A 19,507-nucleotide genomic window follows, 5' to 3' on the forward strand; every position below is an offset into this window, starting at 1 on the left:
TCATTTCACAACACAGGGGGCAGTAAAAGTTTAACTGGACAGGACCAGAGGAAAAACCAGTGCTGTTTGGTAGCTCTACCTCAATACCCAAATTACTTTATAGTAAATTATTCTAATAATTTACAAGCAAGTTAGTATGCAAGATGACTTACACGTAATAAAAGTCAAACTTTGTTGCTGCAGTTAACATATCATTCCACTAGATGGTGCCAAAGACTGAACAATTCATTTATATAGACAATTACTGCAGATCCTCACAAATGAAACCAAACACACGTTTTAAAAAAAAGAAATCACTACATTTATTTTAAAGCTCATCTGAAAAAACATTGGTAAAAGTTTAAAATCTCAATAATTCCAAAAAATATTCTGTACAGTCAGTGTATAGAAAAATACATCAACAGCAAAAAGAATCAATTGCATGTGCTGGCGAGACCTCCTTCACATGCAGAATTAAAAATATAAAAGCAAGAACTCTGTTGAACAAAAAGGAGCAAATTTAAAAAAAAGTACAACGACATGCACAAACACACTAAAGAGTACAGATGTGGCTCACAAACAGCTACTATTCAGTTCAGTTGCAAATGAACTTCATCTTCACCATTTTGAGGAAATGTTAAAGTGAGTATGGCATAGCAAATAGGAACAAGAAACACTTTCTCCTCACAGTCTTCTAATGTTTCGCTTGCTTTGAGTACTTCCTGGAAGAAGTATGTCCTTCTTGCGACGACCTGCAGACTGACTGCCACACTCTTGGGAGCTGTGAAAAGCACACAAACATGATGTGCAAAACTGAAAACCACAGTCGGCTCTGCTGCACACACCCTCCTTTTTCACTGAATGACACCTTGCAGGATGTTGACATCTGGGGCAAGGCTTGAGGTACTTATCGTTGAAGAGGGTTTTGGCAACCTGAAAGGAAAAAAGCTACTTGAAATAACTTCCAGTAACTGTCAACTGCCCTTATCACTTCACAAAAAAAATCTACAACGTTTATATACATTAATGAAGATTAAGTCTTGCAACTCACTTCTAGAAATTTATCCCGCTTGCTGCTGCCTGAATGTGAGGCATCGTGCAGTAATGGGGTTAAAGTGCGACTTCCAGACTGGGGAGTGCAGTAGCTGGAGTTCCTGGACTGGGCCTGGACCGTCTTCAAACCTGACCTCTGAAGAAGAGCGACTCTGGTCTCTGCATCAGAGACGTGGACAGCACCAGCATGCTATGACAAAACAGCAAAAATTTTAAGGTCATTTCAATTATTATTCACCATTAGACGATGTTCACAATGAAAAGCTGAATAAAATTCAATCAAATACTAGTTCACGCTGGTCCACATCACATAGAAAATTGTTGCTTTACTGCTGTCATCAAGTATCTTCCAGAGACACAAAAATAAAAGCTAGAATACCAAAGAACCACATACTGACATGAAGCCTTTTTAACCACAGAATAGAATAGCTTTATTGTTATCATACATGGAGGTATGATAAATATATAAGTAGCTGCCATTGGAGAGACAAATTAACAATAAATAACCAAATCAAATGTACATATAAAACAAAACTATATGAAGAATTCCAACATATGCAAAAGAGTAAAGATATATACAATACAGTGAGGAGGTAATGAGATCAAACAAGAACCAATAAAATAGTGCCCAGCATGGAATATTTTGTACCTCAAGAGCAGCCTCCACTTGACTCAGGTGGTTTCTCCTCCTTTGGCTAGCTCTCTTGTCCTGCTGAATAATTTGATTCCAGCTTTTGCACACCTGGCCACACCTGTCAAAACAAACAAACTCATGCATGAGACCAATTTTTTCAGCCTGTCTAAACCTTACAGATAAAACTTATTTGATTAAAATAAATTAACTGCACAATGTGTGTAATGAACATCGGTCTAAGCTAAGCATGAAACATACACTGTATTAATCCTACAGACTGCTGTCCTTCATATTTGATTGGATTCATCTATTTCCAGTTTCAAAAGTAATTATCACTTTAATGAAAGACAAAACAGGAATCAAGTAACTTATCCTGTGATAAGAAATGTGTGATAGTAGATACGGTAAATGCAACTAAAAAAAATGTGAAAAACATTTTACTTTGCAGTGACCAACCATTTTTTTGGAAACATGAATTCATCACCTGTAGACACTCTCAGAGCTCAGGCTGCCAAGTATGACAGCCAGGATGTGTCTGAGGTTCCTCTTCTTCAGCTCAGTGAGAATGTCCACCTTCACCAGGCCCATCTTCCTGCCAATCAGCCCTGCCAGCGGCATCGTGGTCCTAAACATCACAGGAGTCTCAATCAGTGCTGCTGTGGACTTCAGCTGCTCCTTCAGGCTTGGACTCTGGCCAGCAAACATTTGGGTTTTATGCTGGCACATAGCATGAACCAGCTGCAAAGCCGGAGTCAGAGAGAGATCAGCTGGGGTTGTTCTGTTTGGAGTGATATCCGGATTAGCTGGATCTGCACTATGAGGCGTCATGTTTTCTGGCTTGGTTGTAGTAGCTCTCAGTGGGGTAGTATAGTCTTGTTTTGCTGCGACCAAACTCAAATGAATACTATTATTACGTTTAACAGAAAGGCTGCAAGGGGTGGCCTTGTCAGCAAACACGTCATCTTTAGAATGGTTGGGACACGGATGCAGATGCTCTCTGTTTGTGGGGTCTTCTTCAGACTGAGAGCCACCTTCTTTAAGCGTAGAAAGCCTGTGCTGCCGCTGCAAACGGGAGCGTCGCTTTGATTCAGCTAGATTTGGGGTTTCACAGTTTCCTCTAGAGGCAGAGAGCAGCAGCTCCTGGAAAGAGCCATCATGGTCCATTGACGCTTGGGATTTATCAAGCGTCAAGGAACTGAAACCACTATCCTCATCCACAGACCTGTTCCAAGGACAGAAGGGGGTTAATGCAGACATGTTTTTGATTCTACATGAATTCAACTTACAAAATTTACAACCAATGTTTAAAGTTCAGTGTCAACAGAGCACATACCTGATGTATTCAGGTGTATGCATTGATGACAGTGTGCACAAAACGCTTGAGCTGTCATACAGGTCAGTATTCTCACTGCTAACTGGTGATTGAGAGCTTTCCTTCGATAAGACAGGCCGGAATTTGCAAACGTCTGGAGTCTTCATATCAGGTTGATCAGAGGCAGAACTGTTGTGGCTGGAATCTGTGTCTATGAGTGAAACTTCTCTCACAAAGCTAAAAAAGGGACCAGAGTTGGTTTTACCATCTTCCAAAGTGGAGGTTCTCAGTTGTGTGAAGAACAGACGACGTTTCCTGCCAGACAGTGCCAGATCCTGATCTGCTTTTAAAGTGTTTGATGCCAAAATCTCCATCGTCATGTCCAGAGAGTCCGGTGATTCACTGAGCCTGCTCTGAAAACTGACACTGACCGAAGATTCAGTTCTGTTGGTGCACGGTGATCTTTGATTGTCATCTTTGACATCTGTGGATGGCTTGCACATTGGAAGTCTGTGTCGCAATGATGAATCCCTTTTGTATACTTTTGGAGTTTCACACCAGCTAACTACTGATGGTCGCAGTAACCCCCTGGAGTCTTTGCCCAAATGTCTGACTGGTTCTTTTATCCTCTCCTTAGGCGTGAGATAAAGCCTTACGTTCTCCTTAGGTGTTTCATTTAATTCTGCTGGCGACAAAGGGGGGTCAACTCCAACAACGCTCCGAGGGCTTTGGAACAAACCTGAGTATCCACTGTCAGAACAGTCATCATAACAGCGCTGGTCTTTGCAGCTCTGAGGGTAGAAAGCTGACTCAGGAGTGCACTGCATTTTCTTTCTCCTAGGTCTTGGCCCGAAATGAAGAATTCAGCAAGTAAGGAGGACGTCAAGTGACCTGCAAACAACAAAAACTTGTAATAAAAGCCTACTTTTGGATAAAAAAAAAAAAATTAAAGACCCATTAACAGTATTAAATGATCTGGTAGGTTATGACTTGGCTAAACTAACTTAAATCCACTCTGCGTGTGGTTCAAGTCTTGTTTCAGGTTAAGCTGGACTCACTTAGTGGTAAGACATGAGCAAAGTGATGAAAGAGACTTCTTGCCAGTCTTTGTGTTCAGCACTAACTGTCAGAGGGAATCAGCTGTTTCATCATCGTTGCTATGAGAGCGCGTGTTTGCCCATTTAAATCCTCCTGTCGCGAGCTCTCGGTGATGCCGCTACAAAAAGACCTGCCGCCGCCATAACCAAACACCGACCCAACCGGCTGTGCTCGGCTGAAAGTGTTCCCAGGGGATTCATACCACTCCCAAAGACTATTTCAACCCTATTAACGTCAATTCACGTATTTAAAATAGCGGGACAACGGCGGAGACTCGTTAGCTAGCTTAAACAAAGTGCAAATTGCATTCGAGGCTAAGCTAAAAGTATTCATTTTTCATTTAAAAAAACGCATTATAGAACTCCTTCAGCTTCCATAAACATCCTTGTTGGATCAGTTAGCATAGCCCAAAAACTCCTGAGTCAATTACAGAGTTAACGGATCCAGTTCATAATTGGTGCTTGACAAATAATAATTAATGCATCACTACCGCTACACCCAGTAATTTGTGCATTCAACATGACATCAAACACTGACAATATATCACCTAGCTAAGTTACGTTAGTCTGAAACCACAACTACTGCTAGGTAATGCTTGTAGCTTGCCAGGTAGGTTGCTAGCAGCGTTGTAAATTGCATAAAATTATAATATATATAGCGTTGAAATGATACAAATAAACCCCTTACCTCAAGATAAAACTAAACAGCTGCAAAGGCTCGTCCGGCGATGTTGTTTCATCTGGTTGAGTTCTGGACCACAGCTAATATCCCTTCTAGTTGTTTCTGTTTGCTACATGTCCATATTATAGACACCAAAACCGAACGACCTGCCACGTTTTTAAATTTGGAGCCTTCTGTTGACTGTGTCACGTGTTTCCGCTCAGCGTAACTAAACTTCCATTTGTGGTTACCATAACAACAGCCCCAAATGTGCAGAGGAACCAAACAAGAACAGGTGAAGTCATGTCTTTCACGTTAACTTTTGTAGCTTTAAGTCAGGTTAACATTACATTTATTTACTAGGATGAACTATTTTAATGCGAAATCTGTGTCTTTCCTGAACGTTACCTCCTCAAATGTAAAACGTAATATTTTATCAGTCTGTCGGACATGATTCATTTGAATTACCAGTAAAGTTCGGTTCGATGACTACAGAAAGTTAGTAAAACGTATCGTTCAAAACTACCTCGTTTCCTATTTATGTATCAATTACTTTAATGTGATGACTAAGTAAACTGATATTCTTCCCAGGCATGAGTGCAGACGAGCTTTTCTCTCGTCACAGCCAGCCCACCATCGTGGAATACAGTGGGAAGGTCCCCGTGGAGCACCTGGACTATGATTACATAGAAAAATGCAAAGATGTAAAATACCTGGAGAAGATCTTGAAAGTGCTGAGGTAAAAGTCACATAGCCGAGGGTGCTGTATGGGGAGGCAACATATTGTAAGGTCAGCAAATGCTTTTTTCTTTTATATTGTTGGTGAAGGTTTCTCAATTCAGATAATTCACGAAGCCTCACTTAAAGATTTTATCCCTGATTCGTCACTGAGATGGGAAAATGTGCATGCAGTAGTAAAAAACAGTTTATATGTCACCTAACACCATTTCTAAAAAGATGATGGATGGATGGATGGATGGATAACACAATACAGAATGATAAATATGACTGAGCCCGTTTCAATGAATTTGGACTTTTATAAGAGTATGTTTTATTTTGTGTAAAGGTCTGGTGATGAGGGCGTTTATCCTCATCTGATGAAGTTCTGCGAGAGTCACTTGGAGAAACTGGACCCGAAGAGCAGAGCTCTCAGGAAGGAAAATCCTGTAGCCACAGCGGCCAGCCTCCCAAAAGAAGAGTGGACCCAAATTGTTGATGAGTTGACGGTACAAATTGTAGTCTGTTTTTCATAAATCTGGCTCACTGCTTGACTGTTTCTTTCAAGGCACACATTTTTAACAGTAAAGACTCTGTTCTTTTCAGACATGGCAAGAAGAAGTCAAAAGGACTGAGAATTCACTAAAACAGGAGACAATATATGATGCTCTAGTAAAAGAAAATATTCCTCCTGTAAGAGGTTCCAACTGCTTTGTTCCTGTTAGTCAGGTAAAAAATATCTTAAGATATGTACTGAAAATAATCATGTCAGTGTATATATACAAGACAGATTCTTACATGAGGCTGTTTTTAACCACAGAATTCAGTTCCAAATGGAAGAAGGAATCCGTCAAAATGCGCTCTTCCACGTGATTATCGGGAATGGGACAAGTGAGTCATTTTGTCTCCACATTTGTCTATTATATTTAGAAGAAAGAACGTGCTGTTACAGCAGCTGCAGGCATAGTAATAAAAGGTTTCCAAGTGCTCCACTTCTGTAAAAAGGCCTGAGCTAAGCTTGCTTCTTTACAACGATTAGCTAATAAAGAGTTCATTGTAGTCTAGATTCTCAATTTGCTCAATATAATAGATATTTCACTCTATTTCCAGGTTCGATGTGGAGAAAGAATGTGAAAAAATAGATGAGAGTGTGGTTAACACTGATCCACCAGCCATTTTAAACACAGGATATCCCAAAATCAAGACTAAAGTGGATGTCTCATGTAATGTATTATTAATAGTAACTCAGATTTCTTTTGTGGTAATTGCAAAGCATGGAGGATACTTTAGTTGTGTGTCTGTGTGTGTAACATGGGTGGTCTCCCCTGCAATACATCCAGTGTTGCCGCAACAAGAGAAGCTCCTTCTGGCAAATCGTGAAAAGGACAAAGGCAATGAGGCTTTCAGAGCAAAAGACTACGGGGAGGCGGTTGCATACTATTCCAGGTCAGGTCTTTTAAACAAGTCATTTATTATAGAAAGCCTTTTACATCTCTTAAGGGGATCATTTTGCTTGCCATTAAAGTAGACCATCATCCTTAATTGTAGCTGATTTCATTCCTGTTTGCTGTACTGTAAGTGTTTGTACATTAGGCTCACTGTAAGGAAAGGTCTGTTTTATTTTGCATTCCATTACAGGAGCCTTTCCATTATACCAACCGTGGCTGCATACAACAACAGAGCCCAGGCACAGATCAATCTGAAGAACTGGCACAATGCCATGAGAGACTGCCAGAGGGTGCTCGAGCTAGAGCCAGGCAACATGAAAGGTGCTCCATTTTCTCTGGATTTTTCATTCTACCATGTTTGAAAAAAAGGAATATTACTTAAATCGTGAAATGTTTGGATGTATTTATATTAAATGCATAAGCAGTAACATAAATATCATGCAGTATATATGTGTCATTATCAGCTCTGCTACGTCGTGCTACAGTTTATAATCATATGGGAAACTTCCAACTGGCCGCTGACGACCTGAGGATGGTGCTGAGGGACGAGCCGCACAACGTTACAGCCACAGTAGGTGACAGAAGAACACTGCATGTTCATAATGAGACAGTAGACCTTTTGCCCACTAGATGTCACTGTATTTGCATCAAATCAGGGACTTAGCATGCGTTTTACATTTGAATATACTGTGAATAGAGAATGATGTAGCATTCCACAGGCCTGTGTTAAGTTTGCGCTAAGGATGGATTTGCCTAGTAGTCCCCAATGAGAACATTGTTTATGTTCCTTTTGATAATCTCTAACTTGTGTGTAATTTTTGTACAGTTAAATAGGAAGAACATGTTCTTTTTCTTTTCATCTGTAAGCAGGCCATTAGCTATAGCCCAGTAGTATGTGGATGACTGTGGTATCACTAAATGTGTCCCCTTTTCCGAGCTGCTTAACAGAACTGGGTTGTGTTCTGCTGTTGACAAATTCTCACATATGAAATATTTGTGGTTTAGCAACTTCTGTCTGAAGTTGAGAAGAAGCTGAGTGAACGTCAACCAGAGCAGCGACGCAAGGGCAAAAAAATCCTCATCCAAGAGATAGAAGAGGAAGATGACAACAGTAACAATGAAACCACAGCACAACAGACCGGTGAGATGTTTTTATCCCTCGAAAAATCAATAGTGCTATTCTTGATTTACACACACAGACACAGAGACTATAAACACGCCTATCAGCATTTAAGATTCCCTGAGTGCATCCGAACATCAATGCTAATGGATTCAAATCTTCCCTATTCTTTATTTAACACAAAATTCAGGTGGAGTCAACCATAGTTATGTGTTGTGAATGAATTTTTGCATTTGCGAAGACAAAAAACAGTTGTGCATTAGGTAGCAAGCCCTTATTCACTGTTTATTACTCCTGATTTCAAACTCAAAACTAACAACCAAAAGATTTAAATAAAGCAAATCAATAGTTCTTTTGTTAGGAAAAAACCCTTTAACTTTTTTTTATTACAATCTGACCAGTGTTTTACATTTCAGATTTTTACCTTAACGTAGGTATCCTGGGATTCATCAGAGAATAACAAACAAGATCTTCCAGTAAAGAAATACTAAAAGCTGTACTTTTATCATTTGACCTCAGACATCTAGTGTGGTTTAAACTGTCCCCATCTTCCCAGGATCTTTCTCCATGGGGTTTGCATGTTCTCTCTGTGCTTGTGTGTATTTTGTCTGGGTGCTCCGGCTTCCTCCCACAGTCCAAAAACATGCTGAGGTTAATTGGTGATTCTAAATTGTCTGTAGGTGTGAGTGTGAGTGTGATTGTTTGTCTCTATGGGTAGCCCTGTGATAGACTGTTACCTGTCCAGGTGTCTCCTGCCTTCACCCTAGTCAGCTGGGATAGACTCCAGCAGCCCCCATGACCCTAATGAGGATTAAGCGGTGTATAGATGATGGATGGATGGATGGAAGGGCATCTAGTGCTGATAATTCTCTAATGTATTATACTTAACATATAGTATTGACATTTAAGTGTGCCCTCTCAAAATACTCTGTAAGTGCTTTTGAAGTCACCTGTATGTTTACATCAAACTGTCTTTGTAGTTGTGCTTGATTTAGCCTCCACCCTAGCCACGTTTCTGGTAACAGAAGGGCAGTTGTTTTAATCACATACTCATCTTTCTGCTCTGCTGTAGTTAGAGGAAATCCCCCTGTCCTGAGAGTAACGTGACATACAATGCATACATGTGTTAACCACCCTCCCCCGCCCACGCTTTCCTAATTCACTGTTCAGAGTGACTGCTTCCTGGAACTCCCTCTTTGAAGTGTGTGTGTGTGTGTGTGTGTGTGTGTGTGTGTGTGTGTGTGTGTGTGTGTGTGTGTGTGTGTGTGTGTGTGTGTGTGTATTTTCTTGTACTTGCTACATTGTGAGGGCCATTTTCTGCATTTAACTATCAAAGTGAGGACATTTTGGCCGGTCCTCACTTTGAAACAGCCATTTTTGAGGGTGAAGACTTGTTTTTAGAGAACAGCTATGAATTGAGGTTTGGTTAGGGTTAGGGTAAGGATTAAGTTTAGGTTATCAGATGTGACAGTTAAGGTTAAGGTAAGGCTCTAGGAAATGCATTACGCTCGTGGATGTCCTCACTAAGATAGAAGTAAAAACGTACGTGTGTGTGTGTGTGTGTGTGTCACAACCCTCCCCCACTGTGATGTAACTGCTGACTCCTTCCTGTGGGTGTGTCTCCCTGTCTCTCTCTCCGTCTCTCCCCTCCCTCCCTCCCTCCCTCTCCCTTCCAGCTTGTCCGGTTCAACCCAGCCAGCCTGTGGGAGGGGAGGAGAGCTCAGCTACTCCTGCCGAAAGGGGAGACATGGGTAACGCTCAAAAAAAGCCCCACGGCAGAGGGGATGGGGGTCCACACAGCGAGTCCAACAACTCCCACCACGGACACTGGAGGGGCAAAGGAGGCAGCTCAGACAAGTACAAAGTCACACAGGAGTCCAAGGAGAAAGTAGCCAACGGATCGAGCAAGAGGGGCTCGACAGCTTCAGTCCAGGGAGATCAGAGCGGCAGTGGGAAGGGAACTGGAGGAAATGCAGCAGAAACTGTCAACCTTGATGCCCCATGTGGAGCCCTGCCCCCACCTCTGTCCCGGCTAAAGAATGAAGGAAACCTGCTGTTTAAAAATGGACAGTTTGCCGATGCTTTGGAGAAATACTCACAAGCCATTCAGGGCTATACAGATACAGGTAGGGTTAAAGAGTCCTCATTGTTGTTGTTGTTGTTGTTGTTTTTGTCATGATATTCTGAGGTGGCCGGTAGTTCATTCCCATATGTGTACGAGGCTTGGATGATTTACACAACAGAAAAGACGGTGGAGCAAAGTTTACTGTGTGCCTCCATGTCAGTAAACATTTCCACTGACATCACTGTGACATGCTCTGACAAGAAACAAACTTCACACATTTTCACTGACTGATGTCTCTTCATCACTTCATTTGTCATAATATTTAAGTAAAATTTCTGTATGGCATTTAATCATCAGTGCTGTTGAGACTGTCAAAGGCCAATGTAGTTTTAAATCAAAAGTCATGACCTTGTACTTCTAATTCTAGTGCTTCTATGTATTTTTTGTTGTTGTTTTATCACACTGTAGGATGTTACAAATGAAAACCTAACATCAAAAATAATGTTTCCTATCAATGGAATATTATCTACACAATAGAAATATATCCATCTATAAATCCATGTAGTCCACATTTTATACAGTCTCAGTAACAGCCATTAAGATATTAGTTGGTGCATTTAGTGACTTTGTCCTGACAGCGGTGCGTCACAGTGTGGCTGTTGTGGTGTATAGGGACAGAGTTTCGGTTTTAGCCCTGCGCTAAGCCTCTCAGCTCAGGTCTGTCCAAGTCACATGATCACTAACCACTCACTGTGAAATTGAATCTGTAGGACCGCAGCTATAATTCTCCCAGAAAGTGAGAGGGTGAGCAGTTGATGGCGGGAGAGGACTTGCTGCTTGTCAGGATCATCCGCTATCAAACATATGGCCTCTGTCTGTCTGTGGACTGCTCTGACGTGTTCACTACCAACTGTGCTCGTGGACGCAAAAGAGACTGAGCACTGGCATCATCCATCTAGCTGACTGGGAAAAAATACATGCCGTGCAAACAGAGTTAGTCTCACAGCACTTATATCAACAGATGTGAACTAATTTAAACTACTTAAACATGCAGTATTTCATTGGTCTGTAAAGAAAAAAAAGCACATTTGTACAGAAATGGAACTTAACAAGAGACTGATTATCTGTTCTCGGGTTGTGTTTGGGTCTGTATATGTGTGTGCCGTGGTTTAGAAATGTACCACACTGTACATGATCTACTGTCACAGTAACCTCAGTAAGTGGGAGCAGTTGCTGAGACATCATCCGTAGACACTGTGTCATCATCCATAATCTGATTTCATCTGATGAGGCGGCAGGCTAAGCTGACTGCATTTAGTGTAGCAGAAGAATGTTGCTCTGTATGAAACGTACAGCACAGGCCTGTCTGATTTGCCTAACTCTGATAGTGATCAAATCTAAGTAAAATTCCTGTCAGACAAGTGTAGAGAAAAATAAATAAGGCATGTGCAGTTTGTAAGCTGCTGAATTTTTACAATGTCAAAATGTCTGAAAGGTTGTTTAACGAGCTTTTTTGTTGTGTGTTTCAGCACGTCAGCCCAGGAATAAGTCACACATTTTGTCTCTTGTCCTGCAATGTTATTTCTAGTGTCACTCTTGTAAAACAGACAGATTTATTGTCCATTTGACAGCTGAAAAAACCCGGAGCTCCAACAAGGACAGTAGTCAGCTCAGAAATACATAGATTTTCAGCGTTATAAATGCGTTAGTGAATGCAGCTCTACAGCACAGTTTGCATTATCAGCCTGAAATAGAAAAATGTTTAGGTTAGTGGTTTTCAAAGTCACTCTTCCTGTGCTGAAGCAGACAAAATAAAGTTTTTATTTCATCATTACAGAAACCCAACGTTGCAACATGCAAGCACTATGAACAGAGCGTGTCGAGAGCTGGCAGTGAAACAGATCCTGAACTCTCATTTAGAATTATATAGCAACATGTGCACGTTCCCACAGTTCCTCTTTGTCAAGTTAAACAGCATTAAACTGTCTGAGTTATCCAGTAATATTTGAGCCTTATAAATTATTCATAACACAGAGTTACTTTCTGAAGCCACACCTGTGCCAGCTGAGGGGTTTTTTAGTGTCAGTTTGGATTTGTGCCACCTTTACAGATTTTCTGTATTCCAGCTTTATTGGGAAGCGAAATGTGCTTTTTTTAAAAAGTGGTGTTTATGTTCATGATATGTCTTTGCTTTTATACAGGGCTTGACAGTCCAGAGGATCTATGCATTCTGTATTCTAACAGAGCAGCTTGCTACCTGAAAGATGGCAACAGTCAAGACTGCATACAGGACTGCACAAGGTGAAAGGATACATGTATATATATGTATATATGAATATATATATATATATATATATACATGTATATATATGGTGAGAGGTTCTGTTTACTGTGGGTGTGAAACCAAATACCAGAATTTTCATTTGCTTTTTCCTTGAAAATCCAACACGGCTTCCCAATTTTGTAGACAACCTTATCAAATAGCAGCCTCAGTAGCAGATCACAGTCATTTTATGAGGGGATTTGTGCTGGGGTGTGTTGTAAGGGATTGTAATTAATCTCTTTAGAAGTGGTTTTATAAGCAGCAAACTCAGGATAACTTGAGGGAACCTCCCCCTTTAAATACTAAGTTTGCAGAAAGATTAGATTGTACAACAGTTTAACTTAACACAGAAACACCTACAAACCATTTGCACCCACAGTGGCTCACTGTAGGTGTACAGACACACTGTTTCCACCACTACTTATGGCAAGGCAGCAGATTTGATCCTTTGCTCCTGTCTCATCACATCTATTTATACCAACCAGAGCCCTGGAACTGCAGCCATTCTCCCTCAAGCCCCTCCTGCGCCGGGCCATGGCTTATGAGTCCCTGGAGCGCTACCGAAAGGCCTACGTGGATTACAAGACCGTCCTGCAGATAGACATCAGTGTGCAGGCAGCTCACGACAGTGTCAACAGGTATTAGCCTTCACCTCTCACTTCAGCTGAAAGGCTGCAGAAGGCAGGGGGATGTCTGCATTAAAGCACTGTACTGACTGAATCTTATTACCATTTCTGAACAATTCAATTAGTATCACAAAGACAGCTTTACTGTATTACAGTGCCTATGTACTGATAAAGGTCCCTGGTCAAAGTGTCTTTGCTGTGTTCTTTAGTTGCAGCTGACACATGACACACACTATGAAAAGTGTCATAGATAAGGAAATAACAAGATGAGCAAGATAAGGAGATTTTATGACTCAATCTGCCATGTGCAACGTTATTTCCATATTCTGAATTTTTTTAACTCCAGAAATCGCATTGTAAAACAGGGCTACATGAAAACTGATCAAATGAACAAACACACAGTCTAATTAGTGGCCGACAGATTTAGCTGGTGGTCGAAAGCAGTTCCAGCTAGAAGCTAATTATGGCTCTGAGACTGCACATCCTTCTTCTGTTACGCAATACTTAAACTCACCTGGCTGCTTTGTGTCCCAGAGTACCAGAAGAGAAAAGCTTTTATACACGGCCATGCATATCTTTAAGGTGAATGATGACTTTTTTGCGTAAAAAACACACTAAACCGTAGAACACAGTAAGAGTGATATTTCCTTTAACACTTACTTTCTGTTAGACATACACTACAGTTCTAAAGTTTGGAGTCACTTAGAAATGTCCTTGTTTTGAAAGAAAAGCAGTTTTTCTAAATGAAGTCAACATTAAATGAATGTTAAATCCAGAGTAGACATTATTAATGTGGTAAATGACTATTCTAACTGTAAACAGCTGATTTTTAATGGAATATCTCCATAGGGGTACAGAGGAACATTTCCAGCAACCATCACTCCTGTGTTCTAATGCTACATTGTGTTAGCTAATGGTGTTGAAAGGCTCATTGATGATTAGAAAACCCTTGTGCAGTTATGTTAGCACATGGATAAAAGAGGGAGTTTTCATGGAGAACATGAAATTTCCTGGGCGACCCCAGACTGTAGAACGGTAATGTACATTTATATGTCTGTGTGTGTTCATGTGTAACATCTACATATGGACTTTTCTGTTTCATTTCTCCAGGATCACCCGGCTGCTGATTGAGCAGGACGGTACAGAATGGAGAGAGAAACTTCCAGATATTCCCCTGGTGCCTCTGTCAGCTCAGCAGCACCGCAGAGAGGAGCCCCCCAGCGCAGAGGTCCTCCAGGCTCGAGCAGAGAAAGCCGCCAGAGATGCAGGTCTGTTTATAAAAAGTCATGACTGTCCCTAGAAAAACTGCACTACACTTACCAGACTCAGTCAGGGTTGGAAAGATACTCTAGAATATTCTTATTGTTGAGCAGGTCATATGCCTACAGTTTTTAACCTCCCATGTAAAATTGTTCCTCGTTAATCTTTTGGATAATAAATGCCAGTATGACACAAAGGTAAAAGACAAGGCATCCTGTCTGAAGGTCAGGATTATCTCTTGACACGTGACACTGAGGAACAGAACAGAATTGAAGTCCTCATCTTCTGCCGCTCCTTCTGTGATAGGAGGAAGATGTGAAAGGTCTAATTCATATATAAGTGGACGTGCCACCTCTGTTCACTGACCATGCAGTTTCTCTGTTCCCAAGGCCTTGCTACAGTTGTTATTTTTAAACTCTAATGAAAGAATAGACCTGCTGGCACAGTTTTTTCTTCTCCCAGAAGATACTCTGCAGCAGATTGATTAGCCCTTAGTCCACACTGTGACTGATTGCTGACTTAACTCTCATGTCTCACGTCCAGCTAGCACAGCATTAATTTCAAGCTCAGACTGTGTAGTACAGGCTTATAAAAAGGAGGTCAATTAAACTGTATTGCAAATGTCAACATGGATTTGTGGCTGCACAAAAGAAAAGAGGAACTGGTCTCTTCATGAAGAAGCACTGTTTGGTAATCACCACTTTACTTTGTCTTCTAGAGAGGAAAGCACAAATCCATTTTTCGGCTTTGAAGCAAGACGGGAATGATTTTGTGAAGAAAGGCCAATACCAGGACGCGCTGGGAAAGTACACAGAATGCCTTAAGCTGAAGCCAGAGGAGTGTGCTATTTACACCAACAGGTTAGAGGCTTCACTCTCATCTTACCAAATAAACACAGACACCACTGTGCTCTCTTTCACTTTCTGTTCCGTGCTATTTTTATGTTCTTTAACCTCTCAGATATTTTCTGCTACTTGTCCTGGTTTGTTTCCCACAAAGCAGGAGTGTCAGAACGCATCGTTGGTTCGTATAAATTAAAACAGACTGATTAATTATCTGCAGCCGCTTGTCAGCCGTTTTTTTCCAGCTCTGTAGCTCATCCCAATCAGTCGTCGGCCTGTCACTGGCGGAAAATTAGCAGTTGTTGTTGGTTAATTGGAACAGAACAGCAAAAGTTCAGGAAAATGCTTCCTGCTTCTGCTGTTTGTCACAATTCCGCTTCCAGGTACCATTATTTTATCTTACACCTAAAGACAACTCCAGAGAAACAGGTCCTACTTCATTCTCTGTCCAACACTGCTCTCCCCTCCGTCTTTTCCACAGTAGCAGGTAGGCTGTTGATCATGGCACAGAGGAAACTGATACTGACATGAAAGATTTTCTATTATGCGTTGGTGTTTGCGTGTATGTGCGTGTATGTGCAGCCACACCAGAACAAACAGTCATTAGCTATCTCCACACAGCTGATGGAAAACAGACAGCAACTTCATGCAGAAAAGAGGCTGGAAGAGCAAATGTCTGAGGTCTAACTTTTAGGTTTTAGGTGCCTCATTTGCTTTTCAATGAAAGTAGTTTTTCCATACCTTTAGCCTTTATTATCAAATCTGATTCCCAGTCAATGACTCACAAACTTATACCTTTTTAGTCATACGTCCAATGAGATTAGCTGCTGGTGACAAAAATAAAAATCAGTTGGCGTGTGTGTTTGCAGAGCGCTGTGCTACTTGAAGCTGGAGAGGTTCACTGAGGCTAAGCAGGACTGTGATGCAGCACTGAAGCTGGAGCCAACCAATAAGAAGGCCTTCTACAGACGAGCCATGGCCAATAAAGGCCTCAAGGTGAGCAGAGTGGATATTAATGTCACGAGGGAGCATGCTCATTTAACAGGAGGACTTGAGGAAAGTATTTCAATTACACAAACTTGTGTGTCTAAACGGCATAACATTAGCTCAAGGTGAAACTTATTTTTCACATGCTAGTGTGCATACATAAAGCAGTACTTCTGTCTCACTCCACCAGGACTACCTAGCGTGTAGCTCGGACCTACAGGAGGTGCTGCAGCAAGATCCCAACGTGCAGGAAGCTGAGAAGGAGCTGGAGGAGGTGACGGTGCTGCTCAGACAGAGTCTAGCCAACGCTTCACAAGCCAAACCCAGAAAGACCGTCCCCATCACAGAGGTAGAAACACGTGTATTTTTTTAATGAATGTTTCAGCCTGGCTTCCTGTGCAGTGCCGGCATGTGGAATGGGGTTGCTTTTTACACCCTTTAACTGAACATATGCAGTATGTGCACTCTCAGCATTCTCAGCAACATAGTTTACATGGAGGAGGACTGAAGGAGCCTGATGTAAGCTGCCACAGTGTCCTCCTGTACTGTACTTGTCTGTGTGTTTATGTTCAGGTGTTAAATTAGGATACTAGATGACTAACCTCCCTGATGTGACTCTGGTCAGGGACCTTTGTTGCACATCATACCCCTCTTTCTGCCTCCACAGCTAAAGCGCTGTACATAGATTAGAAGTACTTTTGACAAGTTAAAAGTCAGAACCCCAGCCTTTACAGATATATTAGCACTGAGCTGGCAGCATGACAAAGTGAAATGCCCCTGGTTGAAACATGTCATTCCTTATTTCCCTGTTAGACGTGTTCTGGTTTTTCAGCCGCACATAGACTGTAGTTGCAACCGTAGGCAGCACAGATAAGCCAGTTTGTAGTAAAGGAGAAAACCAACACTGATTGTTTTTTAGTTTGCTGCAAGTCTGTGTTGGATTCCTAATATTGTAGCTCTGTGTCTGATGAATGTGTAATCTGAATCATCATCCATTTTTATGTGCTCTACAGTCTTGTACCCTTTGATTGTTTACCAGATACCTTGATTTATTTCTTTTGTCATCATCATATTTCTCATCTTTTGTTCCAGTTCAGCTGTTACTGATGATTTGATGACTTTAACAGGGAAAGATAAATGCTTGTTGATTTGAAAAAAAATCATGAATCACTGTCTAACAGTAAAATTATTTCTCACAAGGTGTTGAATTCTGCATATTTCACAAAAACTGTGAATAACTAATACACCTTTAATCCGTAAATTCACTTTTATCACCCATATCGACTTCCCTCCTCAGGTTGAGGATGACGAAGCCATAACAACTGTTCCCAACTCAGAGAGCAGCTACAGAGGAGAGAACATCAGCATCAACCTCCAGCCCACCAACGCCTATGACTTCGGCCAGTCGCTGAACGCAGCTCGCTGCAGCAGGAACACAGCGGCCTGTGCTGAACTTCTGGCCTCCACAGCGCCGGAGATGCTTCCCCAGTACCTAAGCAGCCAGCTGGATGGACACACTATAAGCTTCATTATGCAGGCGCTGGACTCACACCTACTGGAGAAAGACCCCAACTTGGTCTACCAGCACCTCAACCATCTACACACTGCCGACAGGTTCTCGGTAAGACAGGATTCAGTTTTAAAAAAAATTTTGGTAGCTTCTGTATCTAAAAATGTGTTTTCATTTTGTAAGTGACCCACAGCTGTGGTTTTGTTGATAAATAACTGAAGACTTTTTGCAGGTTGTGCTGATGCTGCTGGAGAAGGACGAGCGTCGCCACATGACTCAGCTGTTTGAGCATCTCTCAGCAGTGGAGAGCTCAGAATTCACTAAAAACGATGTTCAGAATCTGGCCAACAAATACATCTGACGCTCCTGCCCCTGCTCCCTGCTGCATGAGCTGCTGCACCACTACTCTTGGATCTATGCAAAACACTGCACAAGAACTAAGTACACAAAGACAGGAAGCTGCAGAATGTGCCCCAGAGCAATACAATGGAACAGAGTGAGAGCCACTCTGCTGATCTGTGCTGGAAATGGTCAGACCCCTGTATGTTTGTGTGACTGTATAAGAAATCTATTTTTCTCTCCAGATCATTTTGCTATGCAGTTTTACTTTTGTACCACCACTAACCATTTGCTTTATATAACAGACAGTGGGGGCACAGTGGACCTATCGCTTTGGTGTATTGATAAATAGGGTCTAATGTGCAATGTTATATAAGACCACAGGCAGGTTTCCCCCTACAGGCAGGTGCGTTTGGTCAGGACAGGCCTGTGTTCCCAGAACTGTGCTCAGTTGATCTTGTCCTTGAACTCGGTCAGTTTTTGAATCAGTCATTTGATAAAAAAGCAGTTAGCAGCAGCTATCAGAACTGCTACACAGTGCATGCTAAATAACAGGTAGCAAAGGAGCAAAATCCCCTTTTTGCTGCTGAGTTAAATGTAATATTCCGTGCTGCAGGACAAACCCATAAGACAGTTTTATTGTGACCATATTTACTGAATTATCTTTGTCAAAGAAATAAGCCTGCATGATGTCTTATTGCTGTTCTGTGCAGTATGATAACAGGGATAACAGTCTGTTGAACTGGTATCTACTGAAAATATTATAAGGAAAAAACACAAGACTTTACATGCTCTCTGTTGATTATTCATCTATGCAATTAGCAGATCTATGTTTTAACATAAATCCATTCTTAAAGGCAGGCGCTTGTGTCTTTTTTCTGAAATGGCATCAAGTCATTCATCTTATCTGTTTACGACATTAACCTGCCAGCCAACGCACATCTGCACAGTTCACATATGCAGATGTGAACACACTGGAGAGAGGCAGCATCTTTACTAGGTGTGTGCCTTGGATTTCAGTCTGGGGATTGACTTACGTTTTTGTGAGTGCATACATACTCCTAAAGAGAAAGAGTGTCGATGTCATTCTGTAGCTTTAACTGTTTAATGGCTTGGCTTTCTGAATTGTAAATCATATATTCACTTAGCTACATGCACAGAATTGTTTGAAATGTGTCATTTATTTGCTAAATTAAAGTCATTCTACACATGTTAATTTAACACTGAATACTCCAGTAATCCACCATTGAAGACTGCCTGAATCCAAACCATTCTTTGTTTTTACATGTTTTATCAGTTCTACATGAATGTACCCAGTCAGGGACACAAACTAGGGGACAAGAGGCAATAATTCTATATGTTCCACAGTTCCTCTTCACTGTGGTTTAACTGTATGTTTCAGTAGTTTTAAAAATGTTCATCATATATTTTTTTCTCTGTGCTATGATGATTGTAAATAATTTCTGAAGTTGTAGAAACACACTATTAAAGATATAATACTGTAAATATTTTAAGCATTTGTATTAACTTTCAA

At 41.3% G+C, this 19,507-nt stretch overlaps 3 protein-coding genes across 4 annotated transcripts; 1 reads left to right on the plus strand and 2 right to left on the minus strand.

The window, feature by feature from the left end:
• Positions 1-310: 310 nt before the first annotated feature.
• On the minus strand, positions 311-3,025 carry fbxo43 (F-box protein 43). The gene is made up of 4 exons (XM_051957025.1): positions 2,151-3,025; positions 1,682-1,784; positions 1,031-1,222; positions 311-912 (listed from the first exon to the last, which is right to left on the minus strand). Exons 1-4 carry the CDS (start codon positions 2,921-2,923, stop codon positions 664-666), a joined length of 1,317 nt encoding a protein of 438 aa, XP_051812985.1. The 5' UTR covers positions 2,924-3,025; the 3' UTR covers positions 311-663.
• LOC127536488 (F-box only protein 43-like) lies at positions 2,913-4,909 on the minus strand. Its single transcript, XM_051957026.1, has 2 exons — positions 4,764-4,909; positions 2,913-3,869 (listed from the first exon to the last, which is right to left on the minus strand). The coding sequence occupies exon 2, from the start codon at positions 3,803-3,805 to the stop codon at positions 2,984-2,986; it is 822 nt and encodes a 273-aa protein (XP_051812986.1). The 5' UTR covers positions 3,806-3,869; positions 4,764-4,909; the 3' UTR covers positions 2,913-2,983.
• Positions 4,910-4,986: 77 nt separating this feature from the next.
• Positions 4,987-19,479, plus strand: LOC110960588 (sperm-associated antigen 1-like). 2 transcript variants are annotated; one of them, XM_051956567.1, is made up of 19 exons: positions 4,987-5,031; positions 5,328-5,475; positions 5,803-5,962; positions 6,060-6,182; positions 6,274-6,344; positions 6,564-6,676; positions 6,794-6,899; positions 7,092-7,222; positions 7,366-7,472; positions 7,907-8,042; positions 9,698-10,147; positions 12,288-12,387; positions 12,895-13,047; positions 14,146-14,303; positions 15,014-15,155; positions 16,007-16,133; positions 16,315-16,473; positions 17,422-17,745; positions 17,867-19,479. In XM_051956567.1, exons 2-19 carry the CDS (start codon positions 5,330-5,332, stop codon positions 17,993-17,995), a joined length of 2,835 nt encoding a protein of 944 aa, XP_051812527.1. In that variant the 5' UTR covers positions 4,987-5,031; positions 5,328-5,329; the 3' UTR covers positions 17,996-19,479. The 2 variants fall into 2 exon arrangements, with proteins under 2 accessions (XP_051812527.1, XP_051812528.1); XM_051956568.1 differs by lacking the exon at positions 4,987-5,031 and having other exon boundaries at positions 5,381-5,526.
• Positions 19,480-19,507: the final 28 nt, after the last annotated feature.

Source organism: Acanthochromis polyacanthus, chromosome 12 (genome assembly GCF_021347895.1).
Source record: "Acanthochromis polyacanthus isolate Apoly-LR-REF ecotype Palm Island chromosome 12, KAUST_Apoly_ChrSc, whole genome shotgun sequence".
Taxonomy (NCBI): Eukaryota; Metazoa; Chordata; class Actinopteri; family Pomacentridae; genus Acanthochromis; species Acanthochromis polyacanthus.